The 24,119-nt window shown below is 39.1% G+C and overlaps 1 protein-coding gene across 16 annotated transcripts in view; it reads right to left on the reverse strand.

Annotated features, from left to right (window-relative positions):
- CACNB2 (calcium voltage-gated channel auxiliary subunit beta 2) overlaps positions 1-24,119 on the reverse strand; it is a 246,123-nt gene that overhangs the window by 74,346 nt on the left and 147,658 nt on the right. For 11 of the 16 annotated variants that reach the window (XM_065050843.1, XM_065050839.1, XM_065050844.1 and 8 more), the window contains one exon: positions 5,567-5,686. In XM_065050843.1, the coding sequence (XP_064906915.1) occupies positions 5,567-5,686 (120 nt within the window). Of the gene's footprint in view, positions 1-5,566; positions 5,687-6,503; positions 7,083-9,344; positions 9,454-24,119 lie in introns of those variants that run through there. The other 5 variants (XM_065050849.1, XM_005511595.4, XM_021299949.2 and 2 more) reach the window with 5 other exon arrangements.

A 24,119-nucleotide genomic window follows, 5' to 3' on the forward strand; every position in this document is an offset into this window, starting at 1 on the left:
GACTTATTCTCAGTATTATCTCACTATTCCTCAAAGACAATTTATCTCCTTCTGCTGATTATTTAAAGAATGTCAGTATACTAAAAGAACTATCTACAGTTATGTATCTGCATTTAGGCTGTGTTAATTTCCTTCTACTCTTTTTTCTCCACTCATACTCAAGAAGCAGAACAGGAAAGGAGACTTACGAAGCAGATTTGATCACTCTGGAATCACAGCACGAATGAGAGATGGCAGACTTTTTTTGTTAGAGCGGGTACTACTTCTGCAGCATTTGATTCCAGTTTGCATGAGACCCCACTGGAAGAAACAATCCAAACCCCAAACACTGCAGCTCAACAGTGAGAACGGATCAACTGTTCAGGGAAATAACCAACATAATGACAGGCACTAGAGCAGAACAAGTGTATATATTAAATAGATCATGAACATAAACAAGAAAAAACTACAGATCAGTTTAAAGGGAGCTGCTTTACATCCCAATGTTACAGTCCTAATAAAAAGCAGCAGAAATAAACGAAGAAAATTTTAAAAAGGGTAACTGTAACCCGATACGAACATATCCAGCAATGCAGAACTTTCCTCCAGCTAAACAACAACCAGATTTGCAACTGTACTTTTGGATCAACAAGTTATTTATTTCCAGCTAGAACACTGTGCCAACTCCTATGTAATCCCAGCAACTCTGACACGCAACATTAGCTAAATGATAACATGCAACGCGAATATTCCAAAACAAAAGGGCAAATGAGAAGAAATCAATGAAAAAATATTACCATACACAACAGCCAGCACAAGGTACTACCTTAGCCTATGTTACTATGGCTTTGGGTACTGTTCAGCACCATGACATACTCAAAATTGAGACAAAATAGAAAGAATCTCCGTGATGGAACAAGGTGACATAATATAACACACACCAACAAGATGGGCACTTGTGGTCTGTCAAAAAGGTACTGCAGCTCCAGCAGACATACCTTAACTAGCCTTGCAGCTGCCTGCTAGCAGCATGGGGTCATTCAGAGGCTGTGAAACCTGTCTGAGAGTGAAAAAATACTTAAATAACTAGTCTTAGCACACTGCACTGGATAATTACATTCGACAATCTTTTTTGTGCCTTCAGCCTTGCAGAGATACGTAGGCATTATCCCAGTCTGATACACGTTCCAAAGCTGTGGTCCCCGGCACATGCATGGGGGCACAGTATTACACTTAAGATACTGCACTATTACTCAACAGTCACAAGCCATCACCACTACTACAGCACACATCAAGAAAGTAAAACACAACAGCTTGTATTAATGCCTAGGAGCCAGCAAGGGATGCCTGGTACCAACATTTCAGTGGTGCACTGTCCTAACAGAAAAATTATTTAAATGGTGTTTTAAACTAGGACTATGGATATTTCAAGTTTCAACAGACTCCTAAAAGGATGCTGGCAATAGAACATTAGGTGGACTGCAAACAAAGTAGAGCTGAGTGGAACTGAAATTTCCTATTCTAGACACAATTACTGACTTCTATAAGGCCACACTCCGACTTTGACAGCCACTTAAGATGTCTCAGGACCAAAGGACGCTGAGAACAATCTTTAAGAGAGAACGAAGAGCATAGGGCTCTTAGTGCCAGGTGAGAAACAGAACCTGGATGATTAACTGTCACCTTAAGTAACCAACGTACTAGAAATAACTGAAAAATTATTTCATCTCGCAAAATGCTGAAAATATTCTATATATGTCATTTGAAAATTGTCTATACATAAAGAGTTCTAAGCCATGGGAAAAAAAAAAGAGGTGAAATCTAAAAGTCTGTAGAGAAGAGACTGAAGAGAACAAGTTACTCTTGCAGAAAAGCTTTACAGACTACCTAATTATATTCCAGCCAAATCTAGTACATAATGTATTATGTGCTTCTGGCAAAATAAATCAACAGAATATCTGAGTCGATTTTAGTGGCATTGGAAAAGGCCAAAAATCATTACTGAAGCCCCCTTTCTTATGTAAAAACTTTAGCTCATTTATTACTGAATTTAAAGGTCTCATTAATACTTGTACCTCACAGTTTTCCTTTGATCTCATCCCTGTCACTCAGTTCAATATTTTACGGGATATTTAACTGAATACTTGCAAGGAACGGGCAAAAAGTATATTTACCTACTATCATTTATTTTTAATCCTCACCCTTCAAAACGGAAGGGTTTTTTTCTGTAGAAATGAAAATTTTAAAAATATTAACGCTAAAAGCAATTAAAATAATTGAACTTTCTATTTATTTTTTTTTCTTGTGAATGCTTAAGATTCATATTTTTATGGAAATGGGAAGTTCAGTAAAATATCAGTACAAGCCCTTTGATAGGGGCATTGTTAGCATGCCCTACTCAGCCACAACACATCCTCTTTATAACGGAGATAGCCACATGCTATGGACTATGAGGAGGATACAAAGGAAATCCTCAATGCTTTGAAATATTTTATTTAAAACAAACAAAGCAAAAAAACCTCAGGCTTTCCACAATTGCATTGCTAAACTGTTCTAACCAAGAACACTTCATCTCAGCTTTCGGTTTAAGAGCTTCATTTGCAGATGTGTTTCCCCTGGGATTAGCAGCTGCCCTGCCCGGTAGCCTCAGCAGGTGCCTCTTAATTTTCCATCCTGGACTCTGAAGGTGCACCCATGGCTCCACCTTCCTTACAGTCGGTCATGTGCCAAAGTGAGTCAGCAAAACATGCTTAACCATTTTCCAGAGAAGAGATGCTTGTAAAAATAAATAAATAATTGAACAGAAATGGACAGAATGTGTATTTCCTTACAAGCGAATTTTGTTTTTATTTTTCCCTGCTTGGATACCTATCAGATATGCATATTCTATTCTGGCTTCATGTCAAACAAGCACCTAGAATCCATAAAAATCCAGATTTAAAAATCTTAAAATCCTCCTAACAATCTGCCATTGTGTGCTTTATTGCTATGTTTTTCTCTTCAGGTTAAGGTGTTTTCCCTAGCTGTAAGGAAGGCAAATGGATGTCATTAAACTGTTTTCATTAAGTGCGTGACACAGTTCCAACAGTTTTTATCTACCCTTAATTCACTATCATTTTCCCTCCACCGTTGCATTATTCATGTATGTCATCCTCTTCTAATTCCTGTGACAAATACAACTGTAATGACTTTATTTAGGATCAACACTTGCACTCACAATATTAAAAGACGAGAAGTTAAAGCGGCTGCAGCCCTTGTCTCTGCCCGACCGGCGGTCAGGGGCCGGCACAGCCATGGGGAGCAGGAGCAGCACAGGGCTGGACGCACACAGGAGCCGGGCGGCACCAATGGAAGCCACCGCTTCATTAATTTTACTGCATTTCAGGGAGGTGAGGGGCTGAATCACCATTAGAGGCAGTAAAGCCACCCTGTCATGTTTTAGATCTACTGGGTTAGGTTCAATTTATGTCTTTTAAACATTTATTTCAAACATAAACACCAAATGCATATAATATTTTACTTAATATTATTAAATATTACACTAGAGTACATATTACACTACTATACCACTACATTAAAATATTTCCATACATTACAGCCTGGCATGATTTTTAACATTTGACTCGAGGAAAAAAACTGCTAATGTAGTTCCAGCTTTAATCCATTTTAAATCACAAGTGATTTAAATAATTCATTTTGTGTTTTCTGTATGACTGGAATTACCTATTGTTATAGCAGGTTGATTTTGGCAGTGTCTTTGCTACTTCAACTGTTTGCAAGTTGTCTTACAGTCTCAGACGGTGTCAGACCTAGAGACTATATCTTATGCCAGCTGGAGTGAGAACATTGCTTTGATGTATAGAAATACAGTTTTAAAAACTCAGGGTCTGGAAGCAGTTTCGCTACAAACTACAATGGCAGCTGTGCTAGAGGTCATGAATATTACATAAGGGCTGTCCGTGCACTCAAGCCAGCATCAGTAAGCCAAATTCCCATAGCAACACTCGCATAGATTTACTCATCGCCAAGAGATGCATCAGTTCAGCAGCAAGTGCTGTACTGCTACCCGGATTAGTCTGCAAGATACTATTACTTCAACTCTTCTTCTAAAGATTGTGCATTTTCTGATAAAATTCAGCACTTCACCTGAACTTCAGGGCAGCCTTTATCATCTTTCCAAAGAGCAAAGAAATCTCACACTTTGCAAAAAGCAACCTTGATAAAACTGAAACTCCTGATTATGATCAGTAACATCTCTAAGATAAAAGGTGGAAGGGAAGCAGCGGGCTGCTTCTGTGGCTTCTCAGCTATACTGGTCCCAGGACAGCAAGACCCGACTTCAAAGAGATGTTCAGCATCTTGTACGCTTGGCAAGTTCCAGTATCTTATCAAGAAGCTGCTTCAGGAGCTCTTATTAAATATTGGTAAACAATTACATTTTCCCTGTTGAAGGTTTTTGGCTCGATGAAGCTGTCTGCTTCTGTTTGTGCATTATGGTCCTATATTATTTATGAAGCTGGTCCCTGACATACGATCAGGTGCATAGCTCAATGATCTGACTCCTGAATTCTGAAGAACCCTTGTAAAACAGGTGGTGTAACAGGCAGAGGCAAAGCTGGCAGCAGAAAAGGAAACAGAATGGGGAACGGGAGACAAGGAAATAAAAAAAGGCAAAATGGAGGAGGGGAGTCAGAGAGAAAGTGAGAGAGAAATGTAGATCTGAGGAGGGATCTCAACAATGTATTTACAATTTAAATATAAGATATGAAAATGTTGAACATCTTGGAAAACAGTAATACAGAGATCTGGCAGATAGGATACAAGAAAGAAAAACTGGAACAAAGTGATAAAGGAATGATCGCAAATAAGAGAAGGATGATTTTTACAGGTACAACTGTGTTTAAAGATACAGCACAGATGAAAGAAAACCAAGCCCATACCCTTTCACTCCTAAAACCCTCACAGTCCTAAATGTGTCTCAGGGAAAATATATAAACACAGAACAAGAACCTAAAGCTCATTTAGTATTTCCTTACTGAATTGCCACTATCTGCTAGGAGTATGGAGAAAGAAGGAGAAACCTTAAGTCCTAGAGCATATTACTCACAGGGTCATTTAACACAGAAACTGTAAGCCAGTGAAGTCTTTAGGCAAAAAAGACCTCTGTAACAGATTCTCCCTATTTACATATGACTTGTAGGGACTGATCCTTCATTGATGGCAGATAAATAGGAAGTTTGAGTGCCACAGCAATCCACGGGCAAACTTTCACAAATATCTTCAGTAAGAACTCAAAGCTTTGACCCTATACACTGCATATAAACAGGTATATTCAATACAAGAAAAATTGCACACATTTAAGTAAGATTATTCTGAAATACGCAAGCCAATCAAATACTTTTTATGGAATACTGATTCTCAGTGATTTTTCCTGGAAACTATATTTTCTACTGTTGTCAGGAAAATCTTTATAAGAGGTCTTAAGCTCTATGTTAACACATTAAAAACCATTGTATAGGTAATGGATGAGATGACAGTCCTTTAAGCTGAACATTTTATGAGTCCATGACATGAAGTAACACCTTACCTTTGCTTTTTCCAGCTGTGCCTGGGCCTGTCGCTCTGCCTCTCTCCGCACTGCTTCCCTGTCTTCTTCCAGAGATACATCTGAATCAGATGGACGGCTGGTGTAGGAGTCCGCCGAACCCTGCACAAGAAAAGGAAAAATAATGTCACAAGTCGTTTTGGTGTTCAAAAAAAAACCAAAACATAACAGTGGAAGTGGTTATACACCTTGTATTTTCTCTTACTTCTGGATCCCCGAAAAGAGAACAATTGCCCGAAAGGGAAAGTCACTTGGAGAAATGGAGTCTAGGTAAATGTTTTCTTGTGGAGCCTTTCCAAGAGTGCAGGTGTCTTCCCCAGTGCTTTATTTCCTGCACTATCCCCGTGCTCTTATTTGTGTGCTTTTCAGCAAGCAGAGCCAGTTGCTCTGTAGTTACAGCAGTGGTGCAGTGCAGGGCTGAAGGACACACAGCAGCTTCAAGGAAAAATGAAAACTCTAAACAGTGACAGTATTAGCAAGGAAACAGACTTTTTATAATCAAAATGCAAATTCTGTATTAATAATTACCATTACACAACATCACTCCTAACAGCTTTAATCTCTGCTATCCATTTTCACTTTAGGGCAACCTGACACACTTTCCCCATCAGAACTGCAAATGGCTCATATCCATCTCTGCCCCTCAGCAAAACATGCAAGTGACCACAAATCAACTTCCAACTAATAAAATCCGTCTGGACTCAACACATGTCCCCGTATCACCACAATGGAAGCAGCCACAATGCCAGAACAGCTCTATAAATAATGACAGCTCTGCTTTCCCTCTGCATCTCCTTGCATACAAAACAGAGTTCTGCTAATTCAATCAGAATGAAAACAACTGTCCTCTCCTCACCGTCTTTTTTTCCCCTCCCTCTCTGCAATATATATATGCCGATAACAAAAACGTAGGGCTTACACAGATATCAGAATTCTTCAGACGTCCTCCTTTGGCTCTTTTCAGAAGCCTGATCCAGGTGGCCTTCATTAGCCAGACAGCTCAGTTATTGTCCGCAGCTGCAGCGCCCGGCACTGATCTCATAAAACATGTGCACAGTGAGCACCGCAGAATCACAGCTCCTTTGCTATCCATGCTCTGCTCTGAGAGCCTTCCTTCTCTTCCCTCTGCCTTTCAAGCTTGCAACCTCACTGTTTCCGAGTAGTCTACTGTGATTAAATTCTCAAATTTTCTCATGCCATTAAAAAAAAAAAATCCAGAAAAATCCCCCAAAAATCCACACCATCTCCAAAAATCACAACTTGAATGATAAAAAGGCAAAATAAGTCAGGTTTCAGATAAATGCTGTGAGAGATGCTTCAATTGATCTTAAACTGAGATCAACCACAGAAAAATACCTAGGGCTTTTTTCTTTCTGTTTTGGGGGGCGGATTTGGCTGTTAAAAATAGTGCTTATAAGAGAACCTTTTAAAATCCTGTGCAAAATGTATTCAGTGACATTTGCAAGTGCAAAGTTCATTTCATCTCTTCCTAGATTGGCTGGGGGTGGGGTAACAGGCTGTTCTTATCACTGGGCATGCTCCATATGTGCAGCCTTTTACGCAGATGCTCGCATCACACTGGGCTGTTAGCCTATGCCAAATTGCCATTTTACGACTCAAGGGTAAACAGCTGGAAAACGCAAGTTCTCCGTGAAACTGGAAGAGCTGGTACAGCATCTCGTTCCTGACATGTGTGTCTGCTACGATCCATGTCTGCCTCGGTCGCTTGGATCTGTCACACAGCACTTCCCTCCGCTGCAAAGCGCCGAGCTCCACTCCCAGCTCTCTTACAGAAAAAACGTAAACCCAAAAATATGCCTGTTGAGCAGGAATTTAACCCCCTAGTTACTGCTTATATTTTTCTGACATTAGCAGAGGAAAGAAGCAAAGAATAACTGCACCACTTAACTCATAAATATTAGATCCTAATGTGGCAAAAGCCAAACAAAACACTGAGTTTCTATATTCTCCTTTTCAGAGTCACCCCCTATCCTTTCATAAACTGACATGAAAATAACATGATAAGGCATGGTTATCTACAGCATTAATGATTCACTGACAGACATGTAACAGCCTAGGCGAAAAAGATCACTGTAGCTGATTGCAGCACCTGCCTTTGATGTAAGCTCACAGTGACAAGAAAAATAGAGAATAGAGATTACAGCTGGGAACAGTGGTCACGCATGTGTCATAGTACATCAGGATGTCCCAGGAAGGACTGAATCCTGCCATGGTTTGAGTCCATGTAACAACTAAATCGGCCCATTACAAGTGATGCAGCAGCCAACATTTAACCACTATTAGAGCAAACAATGGTTGTCACTAAACTGACACTTTAGAATAAAGGCAAATTTTAACTTTCAAAATGTTGTTTTGTTTTCTTTCCTGAAGCCCATATGAATTATAACATAGAGTTTAATAACCTGTCTTTGAACTGACATAAAGAACATTACTCTCCAAGAGATATTTTGCGTATATGGATCCAAATGATATGTTATAGTGATCTTCTAAAACTAAACAGTCTATTGAGCTAAAGCAAAAGGAGCAGAAAATAAAATACAATCAAACTCTTCTTGAATTTTTAAAAATCATGCCAATTAGGAGAATACTCAGAGGCCTTTCAAATTTGTCTATTCTTTAAAATTTCCCTTTGCCACAATTTCTGACCCATCTGTCCAACAGAAACAGTGGCGAAAGATGAGCAGCAACAAACAGACAGAAGTTGAGTATAGAGTTTAAATCCTATTCTGTTTGACCCAACATCCTGTGGTTGAAACCATTGATGTTATCACAGCATTAAGGAATCACTAAGACAGTGATGGACTGACTGCCCCCTCGCCCCACTCCGAACCCCAGCCCCCAGGACACTCTGGGGTCCCCTGACACTCAACCCCCTTCAGAAAAGGGACATTTAAACCATTCCCCACCAGCGCTGCAGTTCCTTGGTGCAGCTTTGCCATCATGCTGGGCACAGTGTCATAAACCAACCCCAACGCAACAAGACCTTTAAATCAGAAGAAAACAAACAAATCAGCCACGAAGCCTGACACGGCAATCACACAATGGACAGTCTGCATGTTCGCTTTCTACAGCATTTTCACAGTGAACACATCAGATTTTCCACTGACCAAGTGGCATAGCATCACTTTTACTATCATCCATTCTGCTGTCCAGAAAGAATGCTGCCTAAATGGTCCTCACCCTACAAAAAAAAAATCATAATGCACAGAAACATAATTCATATCTCCTGTAAAAGGGCAAGATGTCTTTTGGGTCAGGCCAGGATTGCTAAAATTGGAATTTCATCTTCCAGGCCACAGAGATCATTTCTAGTGCTGGTCATGTCTTGTGTTGGCCACAGTCCCAACACACATCCAAAAATTATAATGATTCAATTTATTTTAATTATATTGACAAATTGCTTGAATCAAACTCAACATTACATTTATTTCCCCTGTGGGACAGACATGGTCATGTAAATTTTCTGTGGAAAGCAGAAGTTGGGAGCTTCTTCACTTCTTGAATATGAAAAAAAATTAAAGCCGATCAAGGCAACGCAGGAAAAAGGGGAAGCACACAATTACAATCAATTCATTTGATAAACTGCTGAGTATTTCCACATAAGCTAAGAATGCTTTCAACCACTTTCAGAGGGAAAAAAAATCAAACTCAGATAAAAACTATGATGAAACTACAGTGGAAATACTTTGACTATTTAAGGAAGATAGGGCCAAGTGGATGAGCACTATCTATTCATTACCTCCATGGGCTACACAAGGTTTTCAGGGTTGCTCTGGAGTACACTATGGATCTTTTCCCAAGAGCTTCTGAAATTCAGCCTTTCTGATATTCTGCAGGTCTCCATCTCCTTCCACTGCAATATGGAAGAGCTGCTGTAATATATGTATGTAATGCACGCTACCATAGCCCCCAGTTCCTCATCTTTCATGGGAAGCTGTCTAATAAAAGTGAGATAAGTCACGTTAATAATTACCCCATCTATTTATTCTCACTTCCTTTTCTTTTCCTCCTTACCTGGCAGGTGTACAAATCCAGTTTGCTTGATAAATAATTTCCTGTTTTAACTACATGCTTGACAAATATTTACCAACTATCCTGACACTTATTCTATTAGAATATAATAGTTTCTATAAGGTATTCTTTCAATATGAAGCCACTCTTTTCACACAGCTAGTGGTCATACGTGATCATATTTGAGGTCCTTCTTTAAGACCAAAAATGTCTTACCTTTTGTAGTTTATAAGTGTATCGAAGTCAAGTAAATTCTGTAAATACAATTTTTTTTTATTGCTATTTTCCTTTATTTGCAGGTAGAAACTCCTTAGTTAGATTAGGCATTGCCTCTAGATCTTATTTTTCTTGTTAGTTTTCTGTACCCCTGCTTAACTTGGGTCAGTACAGTTGGAGCTGAAGTACTGATTTTGACTGCAGTCTTACATTCACAGTGTAAAATTTGCTGATGTGTTTTGTCTGTTACTATAACAAATTCTTACTGGGTTATTACAGCTATCGTTACAATCGCAAATTCAGTCATGGTCTTTATATTATGTCATCTTCAGAAAGTAAAAACGATCCTCTGAGTACCACATGTTTCTCTTTAATGGGGTAATTCACTTACGAATTGAATATCATTAGGGCAGATAACTTTCCAAATTTCTGAATATTCTCAGATAATTATCTTCTTAAAAAGATCAAACAAGTTACTTCAAGTAAAGACTTATTACATTATTATTTATCAAATAAAGGCATGAAGCAGTAAGCAAACATACAAAAAGATCTTATAAATAATAAAGAAATACATGTGACTGCATATATATATATTTATAATACCAGGTTCTTCTCCTAGATACATTTTTCATCTCTTCATTCATGTAATGATGAAGAGAATTTTAAAACGAAAAAGAGAAATATATTTATGTCTTCATTTGATCTATACTTGAATATGGAAAGCTCAGGCCTCACTGTGCCAGTAAGAGGAACAATTCATTTCAATATTCAGAATTTCTACACAGATATTGCTAACTGCTTATCTTCTCATCTTGTTGAAATAGTCAGAATGACATGGCACGTCCTTTTAGGACATGATTTGAGATGGTGTATTATGTCCCTGTGATGTACTTCTTGAGTGCCAGGAAATAAGGTAATGAAATAAAGTTGTTGAAAGGTTATTTCCATAAAATTTTCATTTCACTCAAAATCTTTAAAACTTATTCAGAACTAAGGCAAAATGTGAAACGTTAAATTTTAGCATGAAGTAAAACTGCTGACATTGGCGTATTTTAATTATAATTTGCTAACAGGGAATACAGATTGTGTTCTTTCATAATAATTTTACTCAAATTAAATGTATGGGCCACACAATTAGAAAATCACGAAGCACACCCCCAAATGCACTGTCTGTAGGGATCTCAGTTTGGCAGAGTGGCCACAGGTGGCGAATGTGAACGTTTCTTTTCCATAAAGTTTCCTTCAGATGTCTACGCAATGTCACTATTTTGAATGATGTTGAAGAAAGCACAAAGTGCCACTCTGAGAATGCTATACAACCTTATATTGATGTTAAAATTATTTACTGAAGGATAGATTTTTTTTTTTATGGAAAGACCAAACTAATTCCAATTAGTTGTTTGGCATGTATATTTGGTGCTTATGACAAACTGAAGAAAAGTAGATTAATGAAGAAAAAAAGAAAGAGTTCACATATTCATTAAGGGGATATCATGCGGGAATTGTTGACTTCTTATTTAAGGGCCATGGACCCTCCACAGCCTGGCAGCTGCCAAGTGTACTCCTGATGTCCTCTCCAGCCCTCAGCAGGGGCTTGGCCATTTGCTCTCTATCCACACATTTACACTAAAACGCTGTAAAACTGGGCTCTCCCACAATTGCTATACAAGAAGGGCTACCAGTTCCAGATATCATCTGCTATATTTGCATTTAAAAACCCACACTAAGGTAGATTCAGGTTTTTTTGTTGAGTATTGCTATGGCATTTACAGCCATGGGGGACACTCAAATAACAGGAGTGCAATTTTAGAACAGCTGGGAGCTTTAGGGTGTCAATGTGATTAAAAAGGAGATTATCTAGGAAATCAGTCTTCTCTTTACCCTTAACATGACTTTTGTGAGCTTGATCACAGCACCCAGCTCAACGTTAACTGGTTTTCAAGGTCCTAATCCAATCAACAGCTGGATGAAAGCAGAGTTTTTTAAAATATCCTTTACGTTTGCAGAAGCCTAGATTTTGGTATTCATGAACCAGTTAAGCAGTTGTGTCAGGTAGTTTATTAACGAAAACCAAAACAACAAAACCCAAAATAACCCCACACACCAAAAAACCCTACACATTTGCACTCACATTTTCATTATATTGGCTTAAATGTTTGTTTTCCTGTTGTTTTGCTAAAAAAAAGTAGCATGAGTAAATATTTTTAGAGGAATGATAGTCTTTTCATAGCGACTCTTCAGAGAAACATTGGCACTATGCAATTTGTTTCCAAAAAGCCGCTGCAGAGCTCAGCCTCATAAGCAAACAAACAGAGCCCTGAGAAGCCGAGCTAAGCTTTGCACAAATCCATGGAATGCTCTGCTGTGTTAGTTTCACCATTTTGTGCAAAAAACATGAGGGGGAAAACTACTTGAGACCCTGTTGTACCAGGCACTGTACAGTCACAAAGTGAATGACAAGCCCTGCTTAAAAGAACTTGCAGTCTAAAGGATGAGAGAATATGAGCAGGAAAAATAAATAAATAAAAGGAAAAAGAGAGGGATCAAGGTAGCAATTCAACAAAAAATAAAGAATTTTAAAATATTTGATACCAGCATTATGACTCATCTCTTGCATAACGATGGTGGGTTGTTTAAGGCAGTTTTCTATATGTATTATGGCAGAGATTAGTTCTGTGAAAGCCTCTGAAGGAGGATAATCTGGTAGCTCTGTATATTCTGACAGAGAGATTCTCCCACTTATGAAACAAGAGAAAGTGCTTTTGAGGAAGAAGGCAACAACAGGAATATAAGGAGGTCTCCTACTTTATCAAAATATGTTTTGTAGACAACATAATCACATAATTGAGTATGTTAAAAAAAAAATCCTCAAAACTAAATAAAAAATGGGATTTTTTTTTTTTGAGACAATTAGTTGGATCTAGTGGATGGTATTAACTTCTTAGTTATTTTGAGCTGTAAGGAAAAGTCAGAGCAATGACAGAGCTAAGATGTTGCCAGTGGAACAACTCAGAGACAGGTGTCAAAGGAAGAAAAGTACACCAAGGAAATGATTGCAAGCTGCATGAACCTGAATCATCTCCCTTTTCTCTCAAACTGTCAGTACACACATGTATATCAGCACAACGTGGTTGACTCATGATAACTTTTTAAAGCTCTGGTAACTTGATTATATGTCTAAGCCCTTAAGCAAAGGTATACCAGGATGATTAGTAACAACAAAGTGAACTGTGGTGGAGTTTACTGAGTCAGAAGCAGGCAAAAAAATTTAAGGTTTTCAGGAAAAATGAAAATATTTTGGACTAAATTTATTCATCAACAGTGGATATCGCAAATGAAAGATTTTAAATTGCAGAAAGAAACTCAGAAAAAGGATTTAAAATATAACATGCTATGTGTTGCTAAAAGAGCATAGAGAGAAAGACAAAGATTGGGTCAGCCAGAAAAGTACAAGGGCTCAATTAAAAAGAGGAAAAATGGAAAATACATCTGGGATGACAAGGAAACAGGAAGACAACTAGAAACGGAAAGAATTTGAAGCAAAGCATGGCAACCATCATCTCAGTTTGTCTCAGCTCAGTTTAAAGTGCCAATTTAGACTCTCTGTTCCAGATCTTCAGTATATTTTTATCTGGGATTTTGGTTCGAGTCATTAAGATTTTCTGCATACTTAAAAATAACTTCCTTGAAAATTTAGCATGAAATTCTGTTAGCAATGGAGAATTTTGAAGTGAAAAAAATTTTCTTTGTATTTCATCAAATTATCTCTGTATGTACAATCCCTTCTTGGTTTTAAAGTCTTCCACAGATATCAAATGGAAGATTTGTTGCTTTGTTTGCTTGTTTGTTTTTTAACGTCTTAAAAATGTTGAGGTTAAGTATATAAAGTGAAGTCTTCCCTTTTTTACTATTTCAAATGTAACAACTGCTTCAATACGCATTTTTGTTTGCTCCCCTTCATTTCTATTCTGTAAATATAACATTCATCTGTTTAAATAATTATCTCTTTTTCATACACCTTCACGAGCTAGTTTGGCAAGTACATACTCTGGAAAAACTGCTGTCATACACTACTTGTCTACAATATTTTTCAACATCTGATAAGTTTATTTTCCAGCCCATCGTCTATTATTAAAATCTTGATTTTCTAGTCATGATCTTTTGTTAACAGCAATCAGTGACTGTCATGACATAAAACACTGCAGTTTGCTCGCTGCTTATATTAGGAGAGGTTTTCATATCAACACCTTTCTTAAATTACATACAGTGAAGACTAAGGAATTAATTAATTAAATTCCCTAACCCAGGCTCCCGGAAAGCTCAAGTTTGTCAAACAGTGTTTCATTTATGAGTCAGCCCAGGTATCTCTAGCAGGCGCGATCATCCCTTAAGCATCTGCAGCCTTGCTCCCTCTGATACTACCAGAAACAGCAAGCAAGCAGCTTTCACACGGCGTGATGCTATTTACTTCAGGATAAAAATGCTAAATAAAATACGCATCTCCTCATCAATGGGCTAAATGTAAGCTTAGTTTCCAAGGGTGTCAGAAGCCACAGGAGTCCTTGTGGTTTCAGATGTTAGACCTTTGTTCCAGCCTTTATCCTCATGTACGCTGCTTGAAAAATACCAGAACTGTTTCTTTACAGCCATTACCAACCCTCCAGGTCCAGCATAAACCAAAGTAAACTACTTGCAATTTTTCCAAGAGGATGAGCCTCCTTACACCATTTAGATATTACAATTATTCTCATCTTCTTTCAAGAATGCAATAGAGCGTAATACTTTCTCATTGATGAAAAAGTCTTTGGAAAGGCCTTTTGTCCCTCTTGCCGATCACATATTAAAATAGTAATGTTGGAAAATTCTCTCTCTCCAGCATACATCTTCACAGTTTTTGTTCAAAAACCAAAATATACAGTTCACAATGTCAACTGTTCACATCCATTGGCTCTTCTAGATTTGACTCTAAAAGATACCTAACCTAGCATATCCACAAAGAGGGGCTGAGGGTCTCAAGTGTGCCATGTGTGATACCCACCTGAAGGCAGAAGCTAAAGCAAGCCCTGCATGCCTGGTTCCCCCATCCCAATCCACGTGGCTGTCATTACTTGTAAGGCTTCACCAACTGCCTTGTGAAAGATGCAGAGCAAGATGGAGTTCATGATTCTGACTTATTAACCCTTCCTACTGCACTTCCTGGAGCACCATTCCCACCTCTTTACTAAGAAGTAAGACTGAACTCTCTGGATGTTACTGCCTCTATTTTCCATCTGCAAGCAAATACAATAGTAAGAATACATACAAAGCTAGTTTACAAAAAAAACAAGTTAGTGAAAGGTTGTGGGAAACCATCTGACAGTATATAATCTCTAATAATGTATAAATCTAAGTATATTTTCATTACAGCTAAAACATGTCTTGTATTATGTTTTTATATTAGCAGCACTGAGATATGATTGTTTAAATAAAGATGAGAAGTTTAAAAGAGGAGTAGATGTTTAAAGCAATTTGGAAACAGAAACATGCCAGCTACTGAAGATGGTGACGCTGATTAGATGCTAACCTGAAGGTAAATAAAATATAAATGAATTGCAATAGAAAAATTAAAGGCAAGCATAAGAGCAGTACATGGTCTTATGACCTTTCTTAACTCATGTTGGAATATTTTTTTGTGCTCTGGAACATTCAAACCTTAGTAGAGTACAACAGCCACTTTCCAGGATAATGAGTGAACTCTGTTTTTTAACATTATTGCAACCTACAAGTCCAAGCATTTTCTGGTTTTCAGACATAAAAGAAAAATCAGGAACAGACTTCTTTCTGATTCAGAACAGGCTTTGTCTGGGTCAGGACAGCACATTACATCATATGCCTTGCTGAGCCATTTCTTCCTCTAGAGAAAGCACCAAATATTGGATAACTGGTTGCTCTTTCAGCTATTGCTGCAATACTGAATATTGGCACAAACTACATGTTTGCTTTGATGATAAACCCAAAATCTTAAGAAAGGACGACTGAAGACTACAATACCTGCACAAGCGCCCTGTGTCAGAGCTATGACAACACCCTGCATGTTGTGCTCAGGACCACAAGATAGTTCAGGCAGAAGGGTCTCAGGTGGCCTCTCTAATCCAACCTCCTGCTCAAGCTGTGAGACCAGACCAGCTTGTTCAGTATTTTATCCAGTTTGGTCTTGAAAATCTACAAGGACAGACTCTGCATAACGTCTCTGTGAAAACCTGTCCCATTGACAGACTACCCTCATGGTGAAGATGTTTTTTCCTATCATATATGCAGTCTGAACAGCTCTTCTTTCAATTTTCAGTGTTTGGTCTCTTGCTCTCCCACCACGCACCTCTGAAGAGCCTGGCTCTATGCTCTTGATAACCTCCTTGTAGATGCTGGAGGGTTTCAGTTTCCCCCCAAAGCCATCACGTCTCTAGGCTGAACAAGCCCCAGCCCCTCAGCCTGGCCCTGCAGGCCAAGTGATCCAGGCCAACCATTCTGGGGGCTCTTCACTGAAGCCACTCTGATTTATCTACATCTTTCTTCTGCTGGGGAACCAAAACTGGTCCCAGTAAAGCAGGTATGTTCTAGTGAGTGTGGTGCAGAGCGGTGTGATCACCTCCCTGGCCTGTAGTCCTCTTCATATAGGACTCAAGAGTTCAGGATTTCAAAAGAACCTGTGACTTTGGAAATATGATAGAATTTTCATCACAAAAGAGCCAACATACTTGTTGTAAAACCTGCATTTATAGATGTGCTATACAATAGTAAAATTCATTCAAAAATGTTAAGACAAGGAATGCCTCACATTGCTGTAAAGCAACGTTATTAATATGCTACCAGGATCAATCAGCTTTGTAAAACCCCTCAGATAAAGAGATGCCCTCCAACACATCCCTAGCAAGTTTCTGGTCACAAGAGAGTCTCCAGCACCTGCAGGAATGAAAGACAAAAGAATGGAAACTCCAGTTCTGCAAGTCTTAAAATCTCAAAACATGTTGTGTTCTCACTGAAGAAATAAAAATGAACCCATGTATGCCACCCCTAATAATTTATTTCCTCCAGGAACTGCACTGGCCAATGCCTGCTTCTTCGTCTCTGTTCCATTTTCAGGAGATGAAATTAATTCTTTCCTTAAACTCAGCCAGTTATGCTCAATTAAAAGTCATATTTCCTCCAGTTTATGAGCGAATCAGTTTCTGCTTAAGGAATCACCAACCAAACTTATCAATTCTACCACTGCTGCTATCACCACTGGACTCCTGCTGAGGCGACAGGAATATGACAAAGATGTCACTGAGATTTCTGCTGTGCTACTTAGAAAGACCATTATTATTTGGATGAGACTCCTGAACATAGAGGAAGAGAGCGACCAAGGAGCCGGCAGAAAGTAGGTAGGTGGATGATGGGCATCATCTGTACCACACAGAAGAGGAGCACCTGTGACAAAGCAGCAAAATGGACAAGGCTTTCAGGGGAGAAATACCAGAGAAAGATTTCAAGAATGTAAGAGATGGACAGCAGGCCAGCAAGCATTTCTGAACTTTTACTAGTTCTTGCCACTCTCCAGTTCAGCAGCAGAGATCACAAAGGCAGAAAGATATCTTTTCTAGGATGAAAATACTGTATAAAAATATTGTCAAACAAAAAAATTATCCTAATGTTATTTGTACTTATATGCCTGGCACTACAAGGAGAGTTAGTAAGCTAATAACTCCCTTTTTTAAAACAATATGCATTTTTATGACACCTAACCACTTCCATCTCTGTACTGTATGCAGTTTTCCATTAGAGCCAATAAATATCCAGTGGTTCTAAGTCTCCAAACTGAAGTATATAGGCAGAAAACTAATCCCACAACTAGCTTTTCTGCTAACAAGCATTCGACAGTTTCTTTGTGTTCACGCTGCTCTACATGAAGTGAGTTCCCAAAGTATTCATGGACATATAAGAATTACAAATGATAGAGAAACCCAAGACACATCATCTTTTCCATGTCATACCTATTGCCTACTTGGTAGCCATGTACATTGTATATGTGCTGCTATACCACAATTCAAATACATCTGTACTCAAACCCTCTTGAACGTTCTCCAGAGACACAATGCTGGCTTCCATGGCCAGGTTAAAGTCAAAAGTGAACATTAAATGCAAGACAGGCTTTTCATGCTCTAAGAAGTCTGACTCTTCCTGACTTTCAACATTATTCCAGTTTGTTTCCATTTTGAAAAAAAAAAAAGGAATTTAGTATCTTAATTATATGTGTGTATATATATATTTTTAAAACATTTATTCTCAACTGATTTCAATTAAGCTGAATCACTTATTACAAAGTATTGAAAACTTTCATTTAAGGAAACCAGAATTTCACTCTAGGTTTGCACTGCTCTCCTTCCATCAGTCCTTCTGTAATAGTTATTCTATCTATAATCAGCAGTAATTCATAGAGTTAGCATCTCCCTTCCCGTTTGAAGTTTTTGAGTTTACAAAGGGTAAAATAAAAACGATGGCTTATTGTTTCTTTCCTCATGCAGAAGAAAAGGAAATGTTTCTTGCTGAAGTTGGCACAGGAACAGAAATGTAGTCTTGTGTTCTGTTAGCTGTCTGCAGGCATGGATCTTTTTTACGATTTGAAAAGACATCAGCATTTTTAAGTTCTGTTCATTTTCAAAATCATCATAGCCTATGATCTCAATAGCAGTTCCTTCTTGTTTCCTCTTTGATTACGCTAGAATAGACCTTATTTAAACTGAATAGCATTTCATTCACGTCATAAAATCTACCAGAGAAGTGCAGGGGCAATTGTGACAATTGTCACAAGGCAAGCTGATCCACAAAACATGTTGTGTAAATGGCAGAACTAATCTCTCCCAGCACACTTACAAACACAGATGTCCAGGTTTATTTAAAACAGCCCTCAGAGAAACAGCACAATAAATGTATGCTTTTTACTGGGAGTCATTCAATTACAGAAAGAGCTCAGATTTTATTGCTATGCTGACAAGGCAGCAACGGCTCGGGGAAATGGTATCAGTTTGATTGTATTTTCTCCCCCCCAACACACTGAAGACAGTCCCATCCAGATCATTTCCCGCATGTTCTTGCCTGCGAATTCCATCGAACCTCTGGATCCAAATTCATCAGAACATTATTTTGTACTAACAAGACACAGCTGAAGAAAATTATTTGTTTTTCTTACAAATCTATGTTACTGATGGAGAGAGGGGGATAACATTCACGCATGCATGGGAAAACTGTTATACTCAGAAGGCAAACCAGTTTAAGTTATCAGCAACAGATGTATCTGGTGATTATTTAAAAAAAAAAGGCTGTTAAGTTCTAGAGAAATGACAATCAGTGAAAGAAAAATTTCACATATGGTACTAGAGACATTTACAATGAGCCTTACAGTTTTACTTAAGTACACAGAAGGCCACCTATATTCTTGCGAGTATGCTCATATAGTAAATAACAGAATTACAGTAAACAATACAAATAAATTCATCTTAGAAAGACCACAGGACAATTAAGGGAAAGAGAACACAACTTTGGGATAAACCACAATACGATACATATGATAATTTGACTATATTTGAGCCACAATCTAATGCCCCTGTCCTTCAGATCTCACTTTATAGATATATCACTATATTTATATGGAATGCAGATGAAAGCTAAAAAATCATAGTGAATTACAGATTAGAGACCTGAAACTTCAAAATTACATATGGCACCCTTCAGCAAAGGGAGCTAAATCATGGGCAATTGTCAGACAAGATGAAGACTTCGAAGAGTGAGTTTTGACTTATAAAACATGGGAATTTCTACTTAGGTGCCAGTAAGATTTCTATATAGCCTGTTTTCTCTGAACAGAATCACAGAAAAAATAGGTTGGGAAGAGGACATCTGGAGGACAGGACACCTAGTCCAACCCCCTGCTCAATGCAGTGCAAGATTCAAAGCCAGATCAGCTTGCTCAGGGCCTTGTCTAGTCGAATTCTGAAAATCTCTGCGGATGGAAATTTTGCAACTTTGAACAGAATTTTACTTTTTAATTTCCTATGTAAGAGAATCTAACTAAGAGTTAATCTAAGAGTAATCTAACATGTTAAGATAATAAATTAACAACTTATATGACCTCTAGCCTCAAAGATTAGACAGCTGAGCTCCTTCACAAGCAGACAAATACAATGGTACCAAGTTCAGCACAGTTTTAGTAAAGCCAATTTATACACTTGAAAAAAAAACCTTAATTACTTCCAGTGAATAAAAAAAATGAGTTTTCCATTTACTTTCAGGCAAATACGCTTCATAAAAAAGATGTGCAGAGGCCCTTTTCTTATCACATTGACTTGCTCCTTGAAGGAATAGCTTTGCAATATAATTATACTCTTATATTATAATAGTCTAATAATAGGTATTATAATACTCTAATAACAGCTATGCATGTATCAGCCTTGCTCCTATAAACTGACCTACTATGCTTAGAATTCCTATAATGGTCTACCTGCTTCTAGAATTCAGAGGAGGGAGGGAGGGAAGTGGGGGAAAGGAGGAAGGGACGGATTATCAAAGAAGTTTCAGATCAGATAATCTGAAACAGAATTTTTGGCCCTTGATTCCCCTGTGTGGAAGGTTCCTATCAAAATGACACTGTGCAATATCCAGTCTGCCTGCTAGGAGTACTTAACTAAGCTGTTGTAACTACTATAGTGTTGAAAGGTCAAGAGAGCAAGGAGATACCTAAACTGCCAGACACCACCTCATATACCATTGATGGGAGAAAAGTAGCTATGCTACCAGGATAGCGCACCTAAATCAGGCAGGCTGCCGCAGTGGGCAGGCACGTGTGGCAGACAGCGCCCACGTGCTGGTTCAAATGTGCTGCTGGGGAGTCACCATTTCATTTCTTCACATAAAACATCCTGCATATGTACCCGTTCTGCTAATTTACATTCATCCACAGACTGAAAACATAGACATAAAAATGCATGTCACAAATACTTAACTGGAAAACAGACTAAAATAACTCTATAGTTAGAGGCACCACGTTAAGGGCCCCGCAAGATCTGGAATTTTCTTGTACCACATTCATGTGCAGCATATACAAGTTCCATTTCTTTAACTAGAGACATTCAAGCTACGTCCTTCTAAACAGCTACAACTTTTCCATGTAGAGCTTCAACCCAAGAGTTAGAAATTGATGACTTTTAAAAGGCACGTCAATAGTATCCTTAAGAACAAGACTCCTCTAGCTACGTGTCTCCTGACATCTAAGTAAGGAAGAAGTATGAATACATGCGGTGTAATAGGTAGCAAGTTGTAAAAAATTCTCAAAAGCCTAGAAGCATATACATACATATGCATGCAGAAGAATCCAAGATAATTAAGTACATAGAAGCTATGTGAATCAGAGAAGCACGATGAATTAGCTCTGCCCCTCCTGGCATCCCCTGTTGTGGCTACGTTAGGCTTCATTCAAGTTCCTCACTGGAAAATAGCTCCATTTTCAATATCAAGACCTGTAGAGCAGATGACAATAAGAAAAAGAAAAAAACTCAAGTATCATCAATCACAAAGTTACTACTTAGAAGTTCATGCTGGTTCACTTCAGTGAGGTAAACTCTCCAGAAAGAGAGATTCACTAGTGCTTTGTCAGGAAGTAGGTTGTGTTATCCTATTTATTTCCTTCAGATGGGAAAAAAAGCTGAAACCAAGACCAATCAATTTAAAGATTTCATCCAGACTTGGTGACATCGACACAAGTAGAAGCAAACTATTCCCAGATACTGTGCAAGAGACTTCCTTCCCTCCTTCCCACTGCTGTCTCCTAAATGGAAAAGCAGCCAAGAGGTACAGATGTACCTCAAGCAGTTTGATGGAGGGCACCCAGAGATGGGTCTCTTCACTCATGCACACCCTTTGTTTTTTTCCACTAGCACTTTCTACGAGATGGAAGATGATGGTGAGAAGAAAAGGAAGGACCTACAATAAAAAACACAAACAAAATACTCAGCATTGGTGAGGCCACATCTAGAGTAGTACGTCCAGTTCCAGGTTTCTCAGTAAAAGAAAGACACAGACATACTGGAGAGTATCCAATGAAAGGCCACAAATACGGTGATGGGACTAGAGATTCTCTTACATGAGGGAAGTCTGAGAGAGCTGGGACTGTTCAGCCTGGAGAAGAAAAAGCGCAGGGGGAATCTTTGTAATGTATATAAATACCTCTAGGGAGGCTGCAAAGTGGATGGAGCCAGGCTCTTCTCAGTGGTGCCCAGTGACAGGACCAGAGGCCACGGGCACACACTGAAATACAGGAGGTTCCCTCTGAACATCAGGAAATGCTTTTTCACAGTGACGGTGACCAAGCACTGGCACAGGCTGCCCAGGGATGTTGCAGAGTTTCTATCCTTGGAGATACTCAAAAGCCACCTGGACACAGCCCTGGGCAGCTGGTTCTAGGTGGACCTGCCTGAGCAGGACAGTTGGACCAGATGACCTCCAGAGGTGCCTTCCAACTTCTGCCATTCTGTGATTCTGTGTAAAGTGTTCACAAGGCTGTTCACCTACACCACATGTGAATGCCAAGTGTAAATACTTTGGTTTCGCTATTTTGCCTTCACATTTGTAAGGTGAACTGCACTGGTCCTGCCAACCCAGGCCAATCTCCACGCTCTACATCTCTTTTCCTCTACTCTGTAAACAGATGTAAACTCCCTTGCTATTTCATCACCTGGAGTTGCTGGCTGGTTTCTAAAAGCTAGAAACTATGTGACTTTTGCTCACTTCACAGGGGCTCTCTCCCATGCGTGCTTCAGATATGAACCTGCTTCTCAAACATGGCATGTTAATTGTGATCCACTTCCATGGTAAGAGGTATTCTCATTCCCTTTCTCCATTGCCTTCAGACACCACTTGGCACTAAACCAGTACAAAAGGATCCAGGCTAATTGTAGTCATTACTTTGCCTCATATTTGCTGTCAGAAATATCTATTTCTAGAAGTTAATTCCTGAAAGGAGAACACTGTCTTTAATCTTTGAGAGCTTCACATACCCCAGGATGCCACAGTATCAAATAGGTATGTTGTGCTCTACATGAGGGACAGCTGATCGACAGTTCATAGACTCAAGTACGTAACAGGACTTACAGCTCAGTGCCTCCAACTATGGTCTCCACAGAGCTCCCCACCTTTCTCTTGCCTGTTTGTGTGCTGGATCATGGGGACAGAGGCAGGGGAAGGCCAGACACAGTGTAAACCCCTCTGGTATACTCTCAACAATCAAAAAAGCTCCATTCTCAATCAGTGTAATTCAAATTAAAGAAATGAGGCAAGGAAAGGAAAGTTATGTGAAGGTCCAGCACAGGGCAACAAAGACCATTAAGGGAGAGGAGCATCTCCCTTATGAGGAAAGGCTGAGGGAGCTGGGTCTCTTCAGCTTTGAGATGAGGACACTGAGGGGTGACCTCATTAATGTTTATAAATATATAAAGGGTAAGTGTCACGAGGATGGAGCCAGGCTCTTCTCGGTGACAACCAACGGTAGGACAAGGGGTAATGGGTTCAAACTGGAACACAAGAGGTTCCACTTCAATTTGGGAAGAAACTTCTTCTCAGTGAGGGTAACAGAACACTGGAACAGGCTGCCCAGGGAGGTTGTGGAGTCTCCTTCTCTGGAGACATTCAAAACCCACCCGGACTCCTTCCTGTGTAACCTCATCCAAGCGTTCCTGCTCCAGCAGGGGGATTGGACTAGATGATCTTTCGAGGTCCCTTCCGATCCCTAACACTCTGTGATTCTATGATTCTGTGATTCAAACAGTCGTATCATTATTAAAGAATATGCTTCACAGACACTACAGGAGGTTAAACATGTGTTTTGGGAAAAAAAGTATGGTTACTACAGTTGCACAAATCACCAACTGGAAAGCACACTGGGTGTCTTGGGAGTTAACACAGAAGTCCCTGCATGGGTTTATAACGGCTTTCCTCTCTAGCATTTCGCTATCCTAAACTGAAACTACTTCAGGAGACATTCTGCTACACAATCAGAGCTAGCAGCTCTCCCAGGCTGGCTTCCCCTGGGGGGATCCCAAAACTCATACACAACGCTTAAAACACAGCTGAGACATCTCTGAGCTAGTCATGAGGAACGATGCCACACAGCATGACCCTCATTTTTCCAATTTAGGAAAGCAAAACTGTATTGCTGCTACACTTTGGCTGCTGCAGAGAATCAACGGGCAAAGGCTTGCTCAGGGTTACTGTTTCACAGACT

Source organism: Columba livia, chromosome 2 (genome assembly GCF_036013475.1).
Source record: "Columba livia isolate bColLiv1 breed racing homer chromosome 2, bColLiv1.pat.W.v2, whole genome shotgun sequence".
Classification (NCBI taxonomy): domain Eukaryota; kingdom Metazoa; phylum Chordata; class Aves; order Columbiformes; family Columbidae; genus Columba; species Columba livia.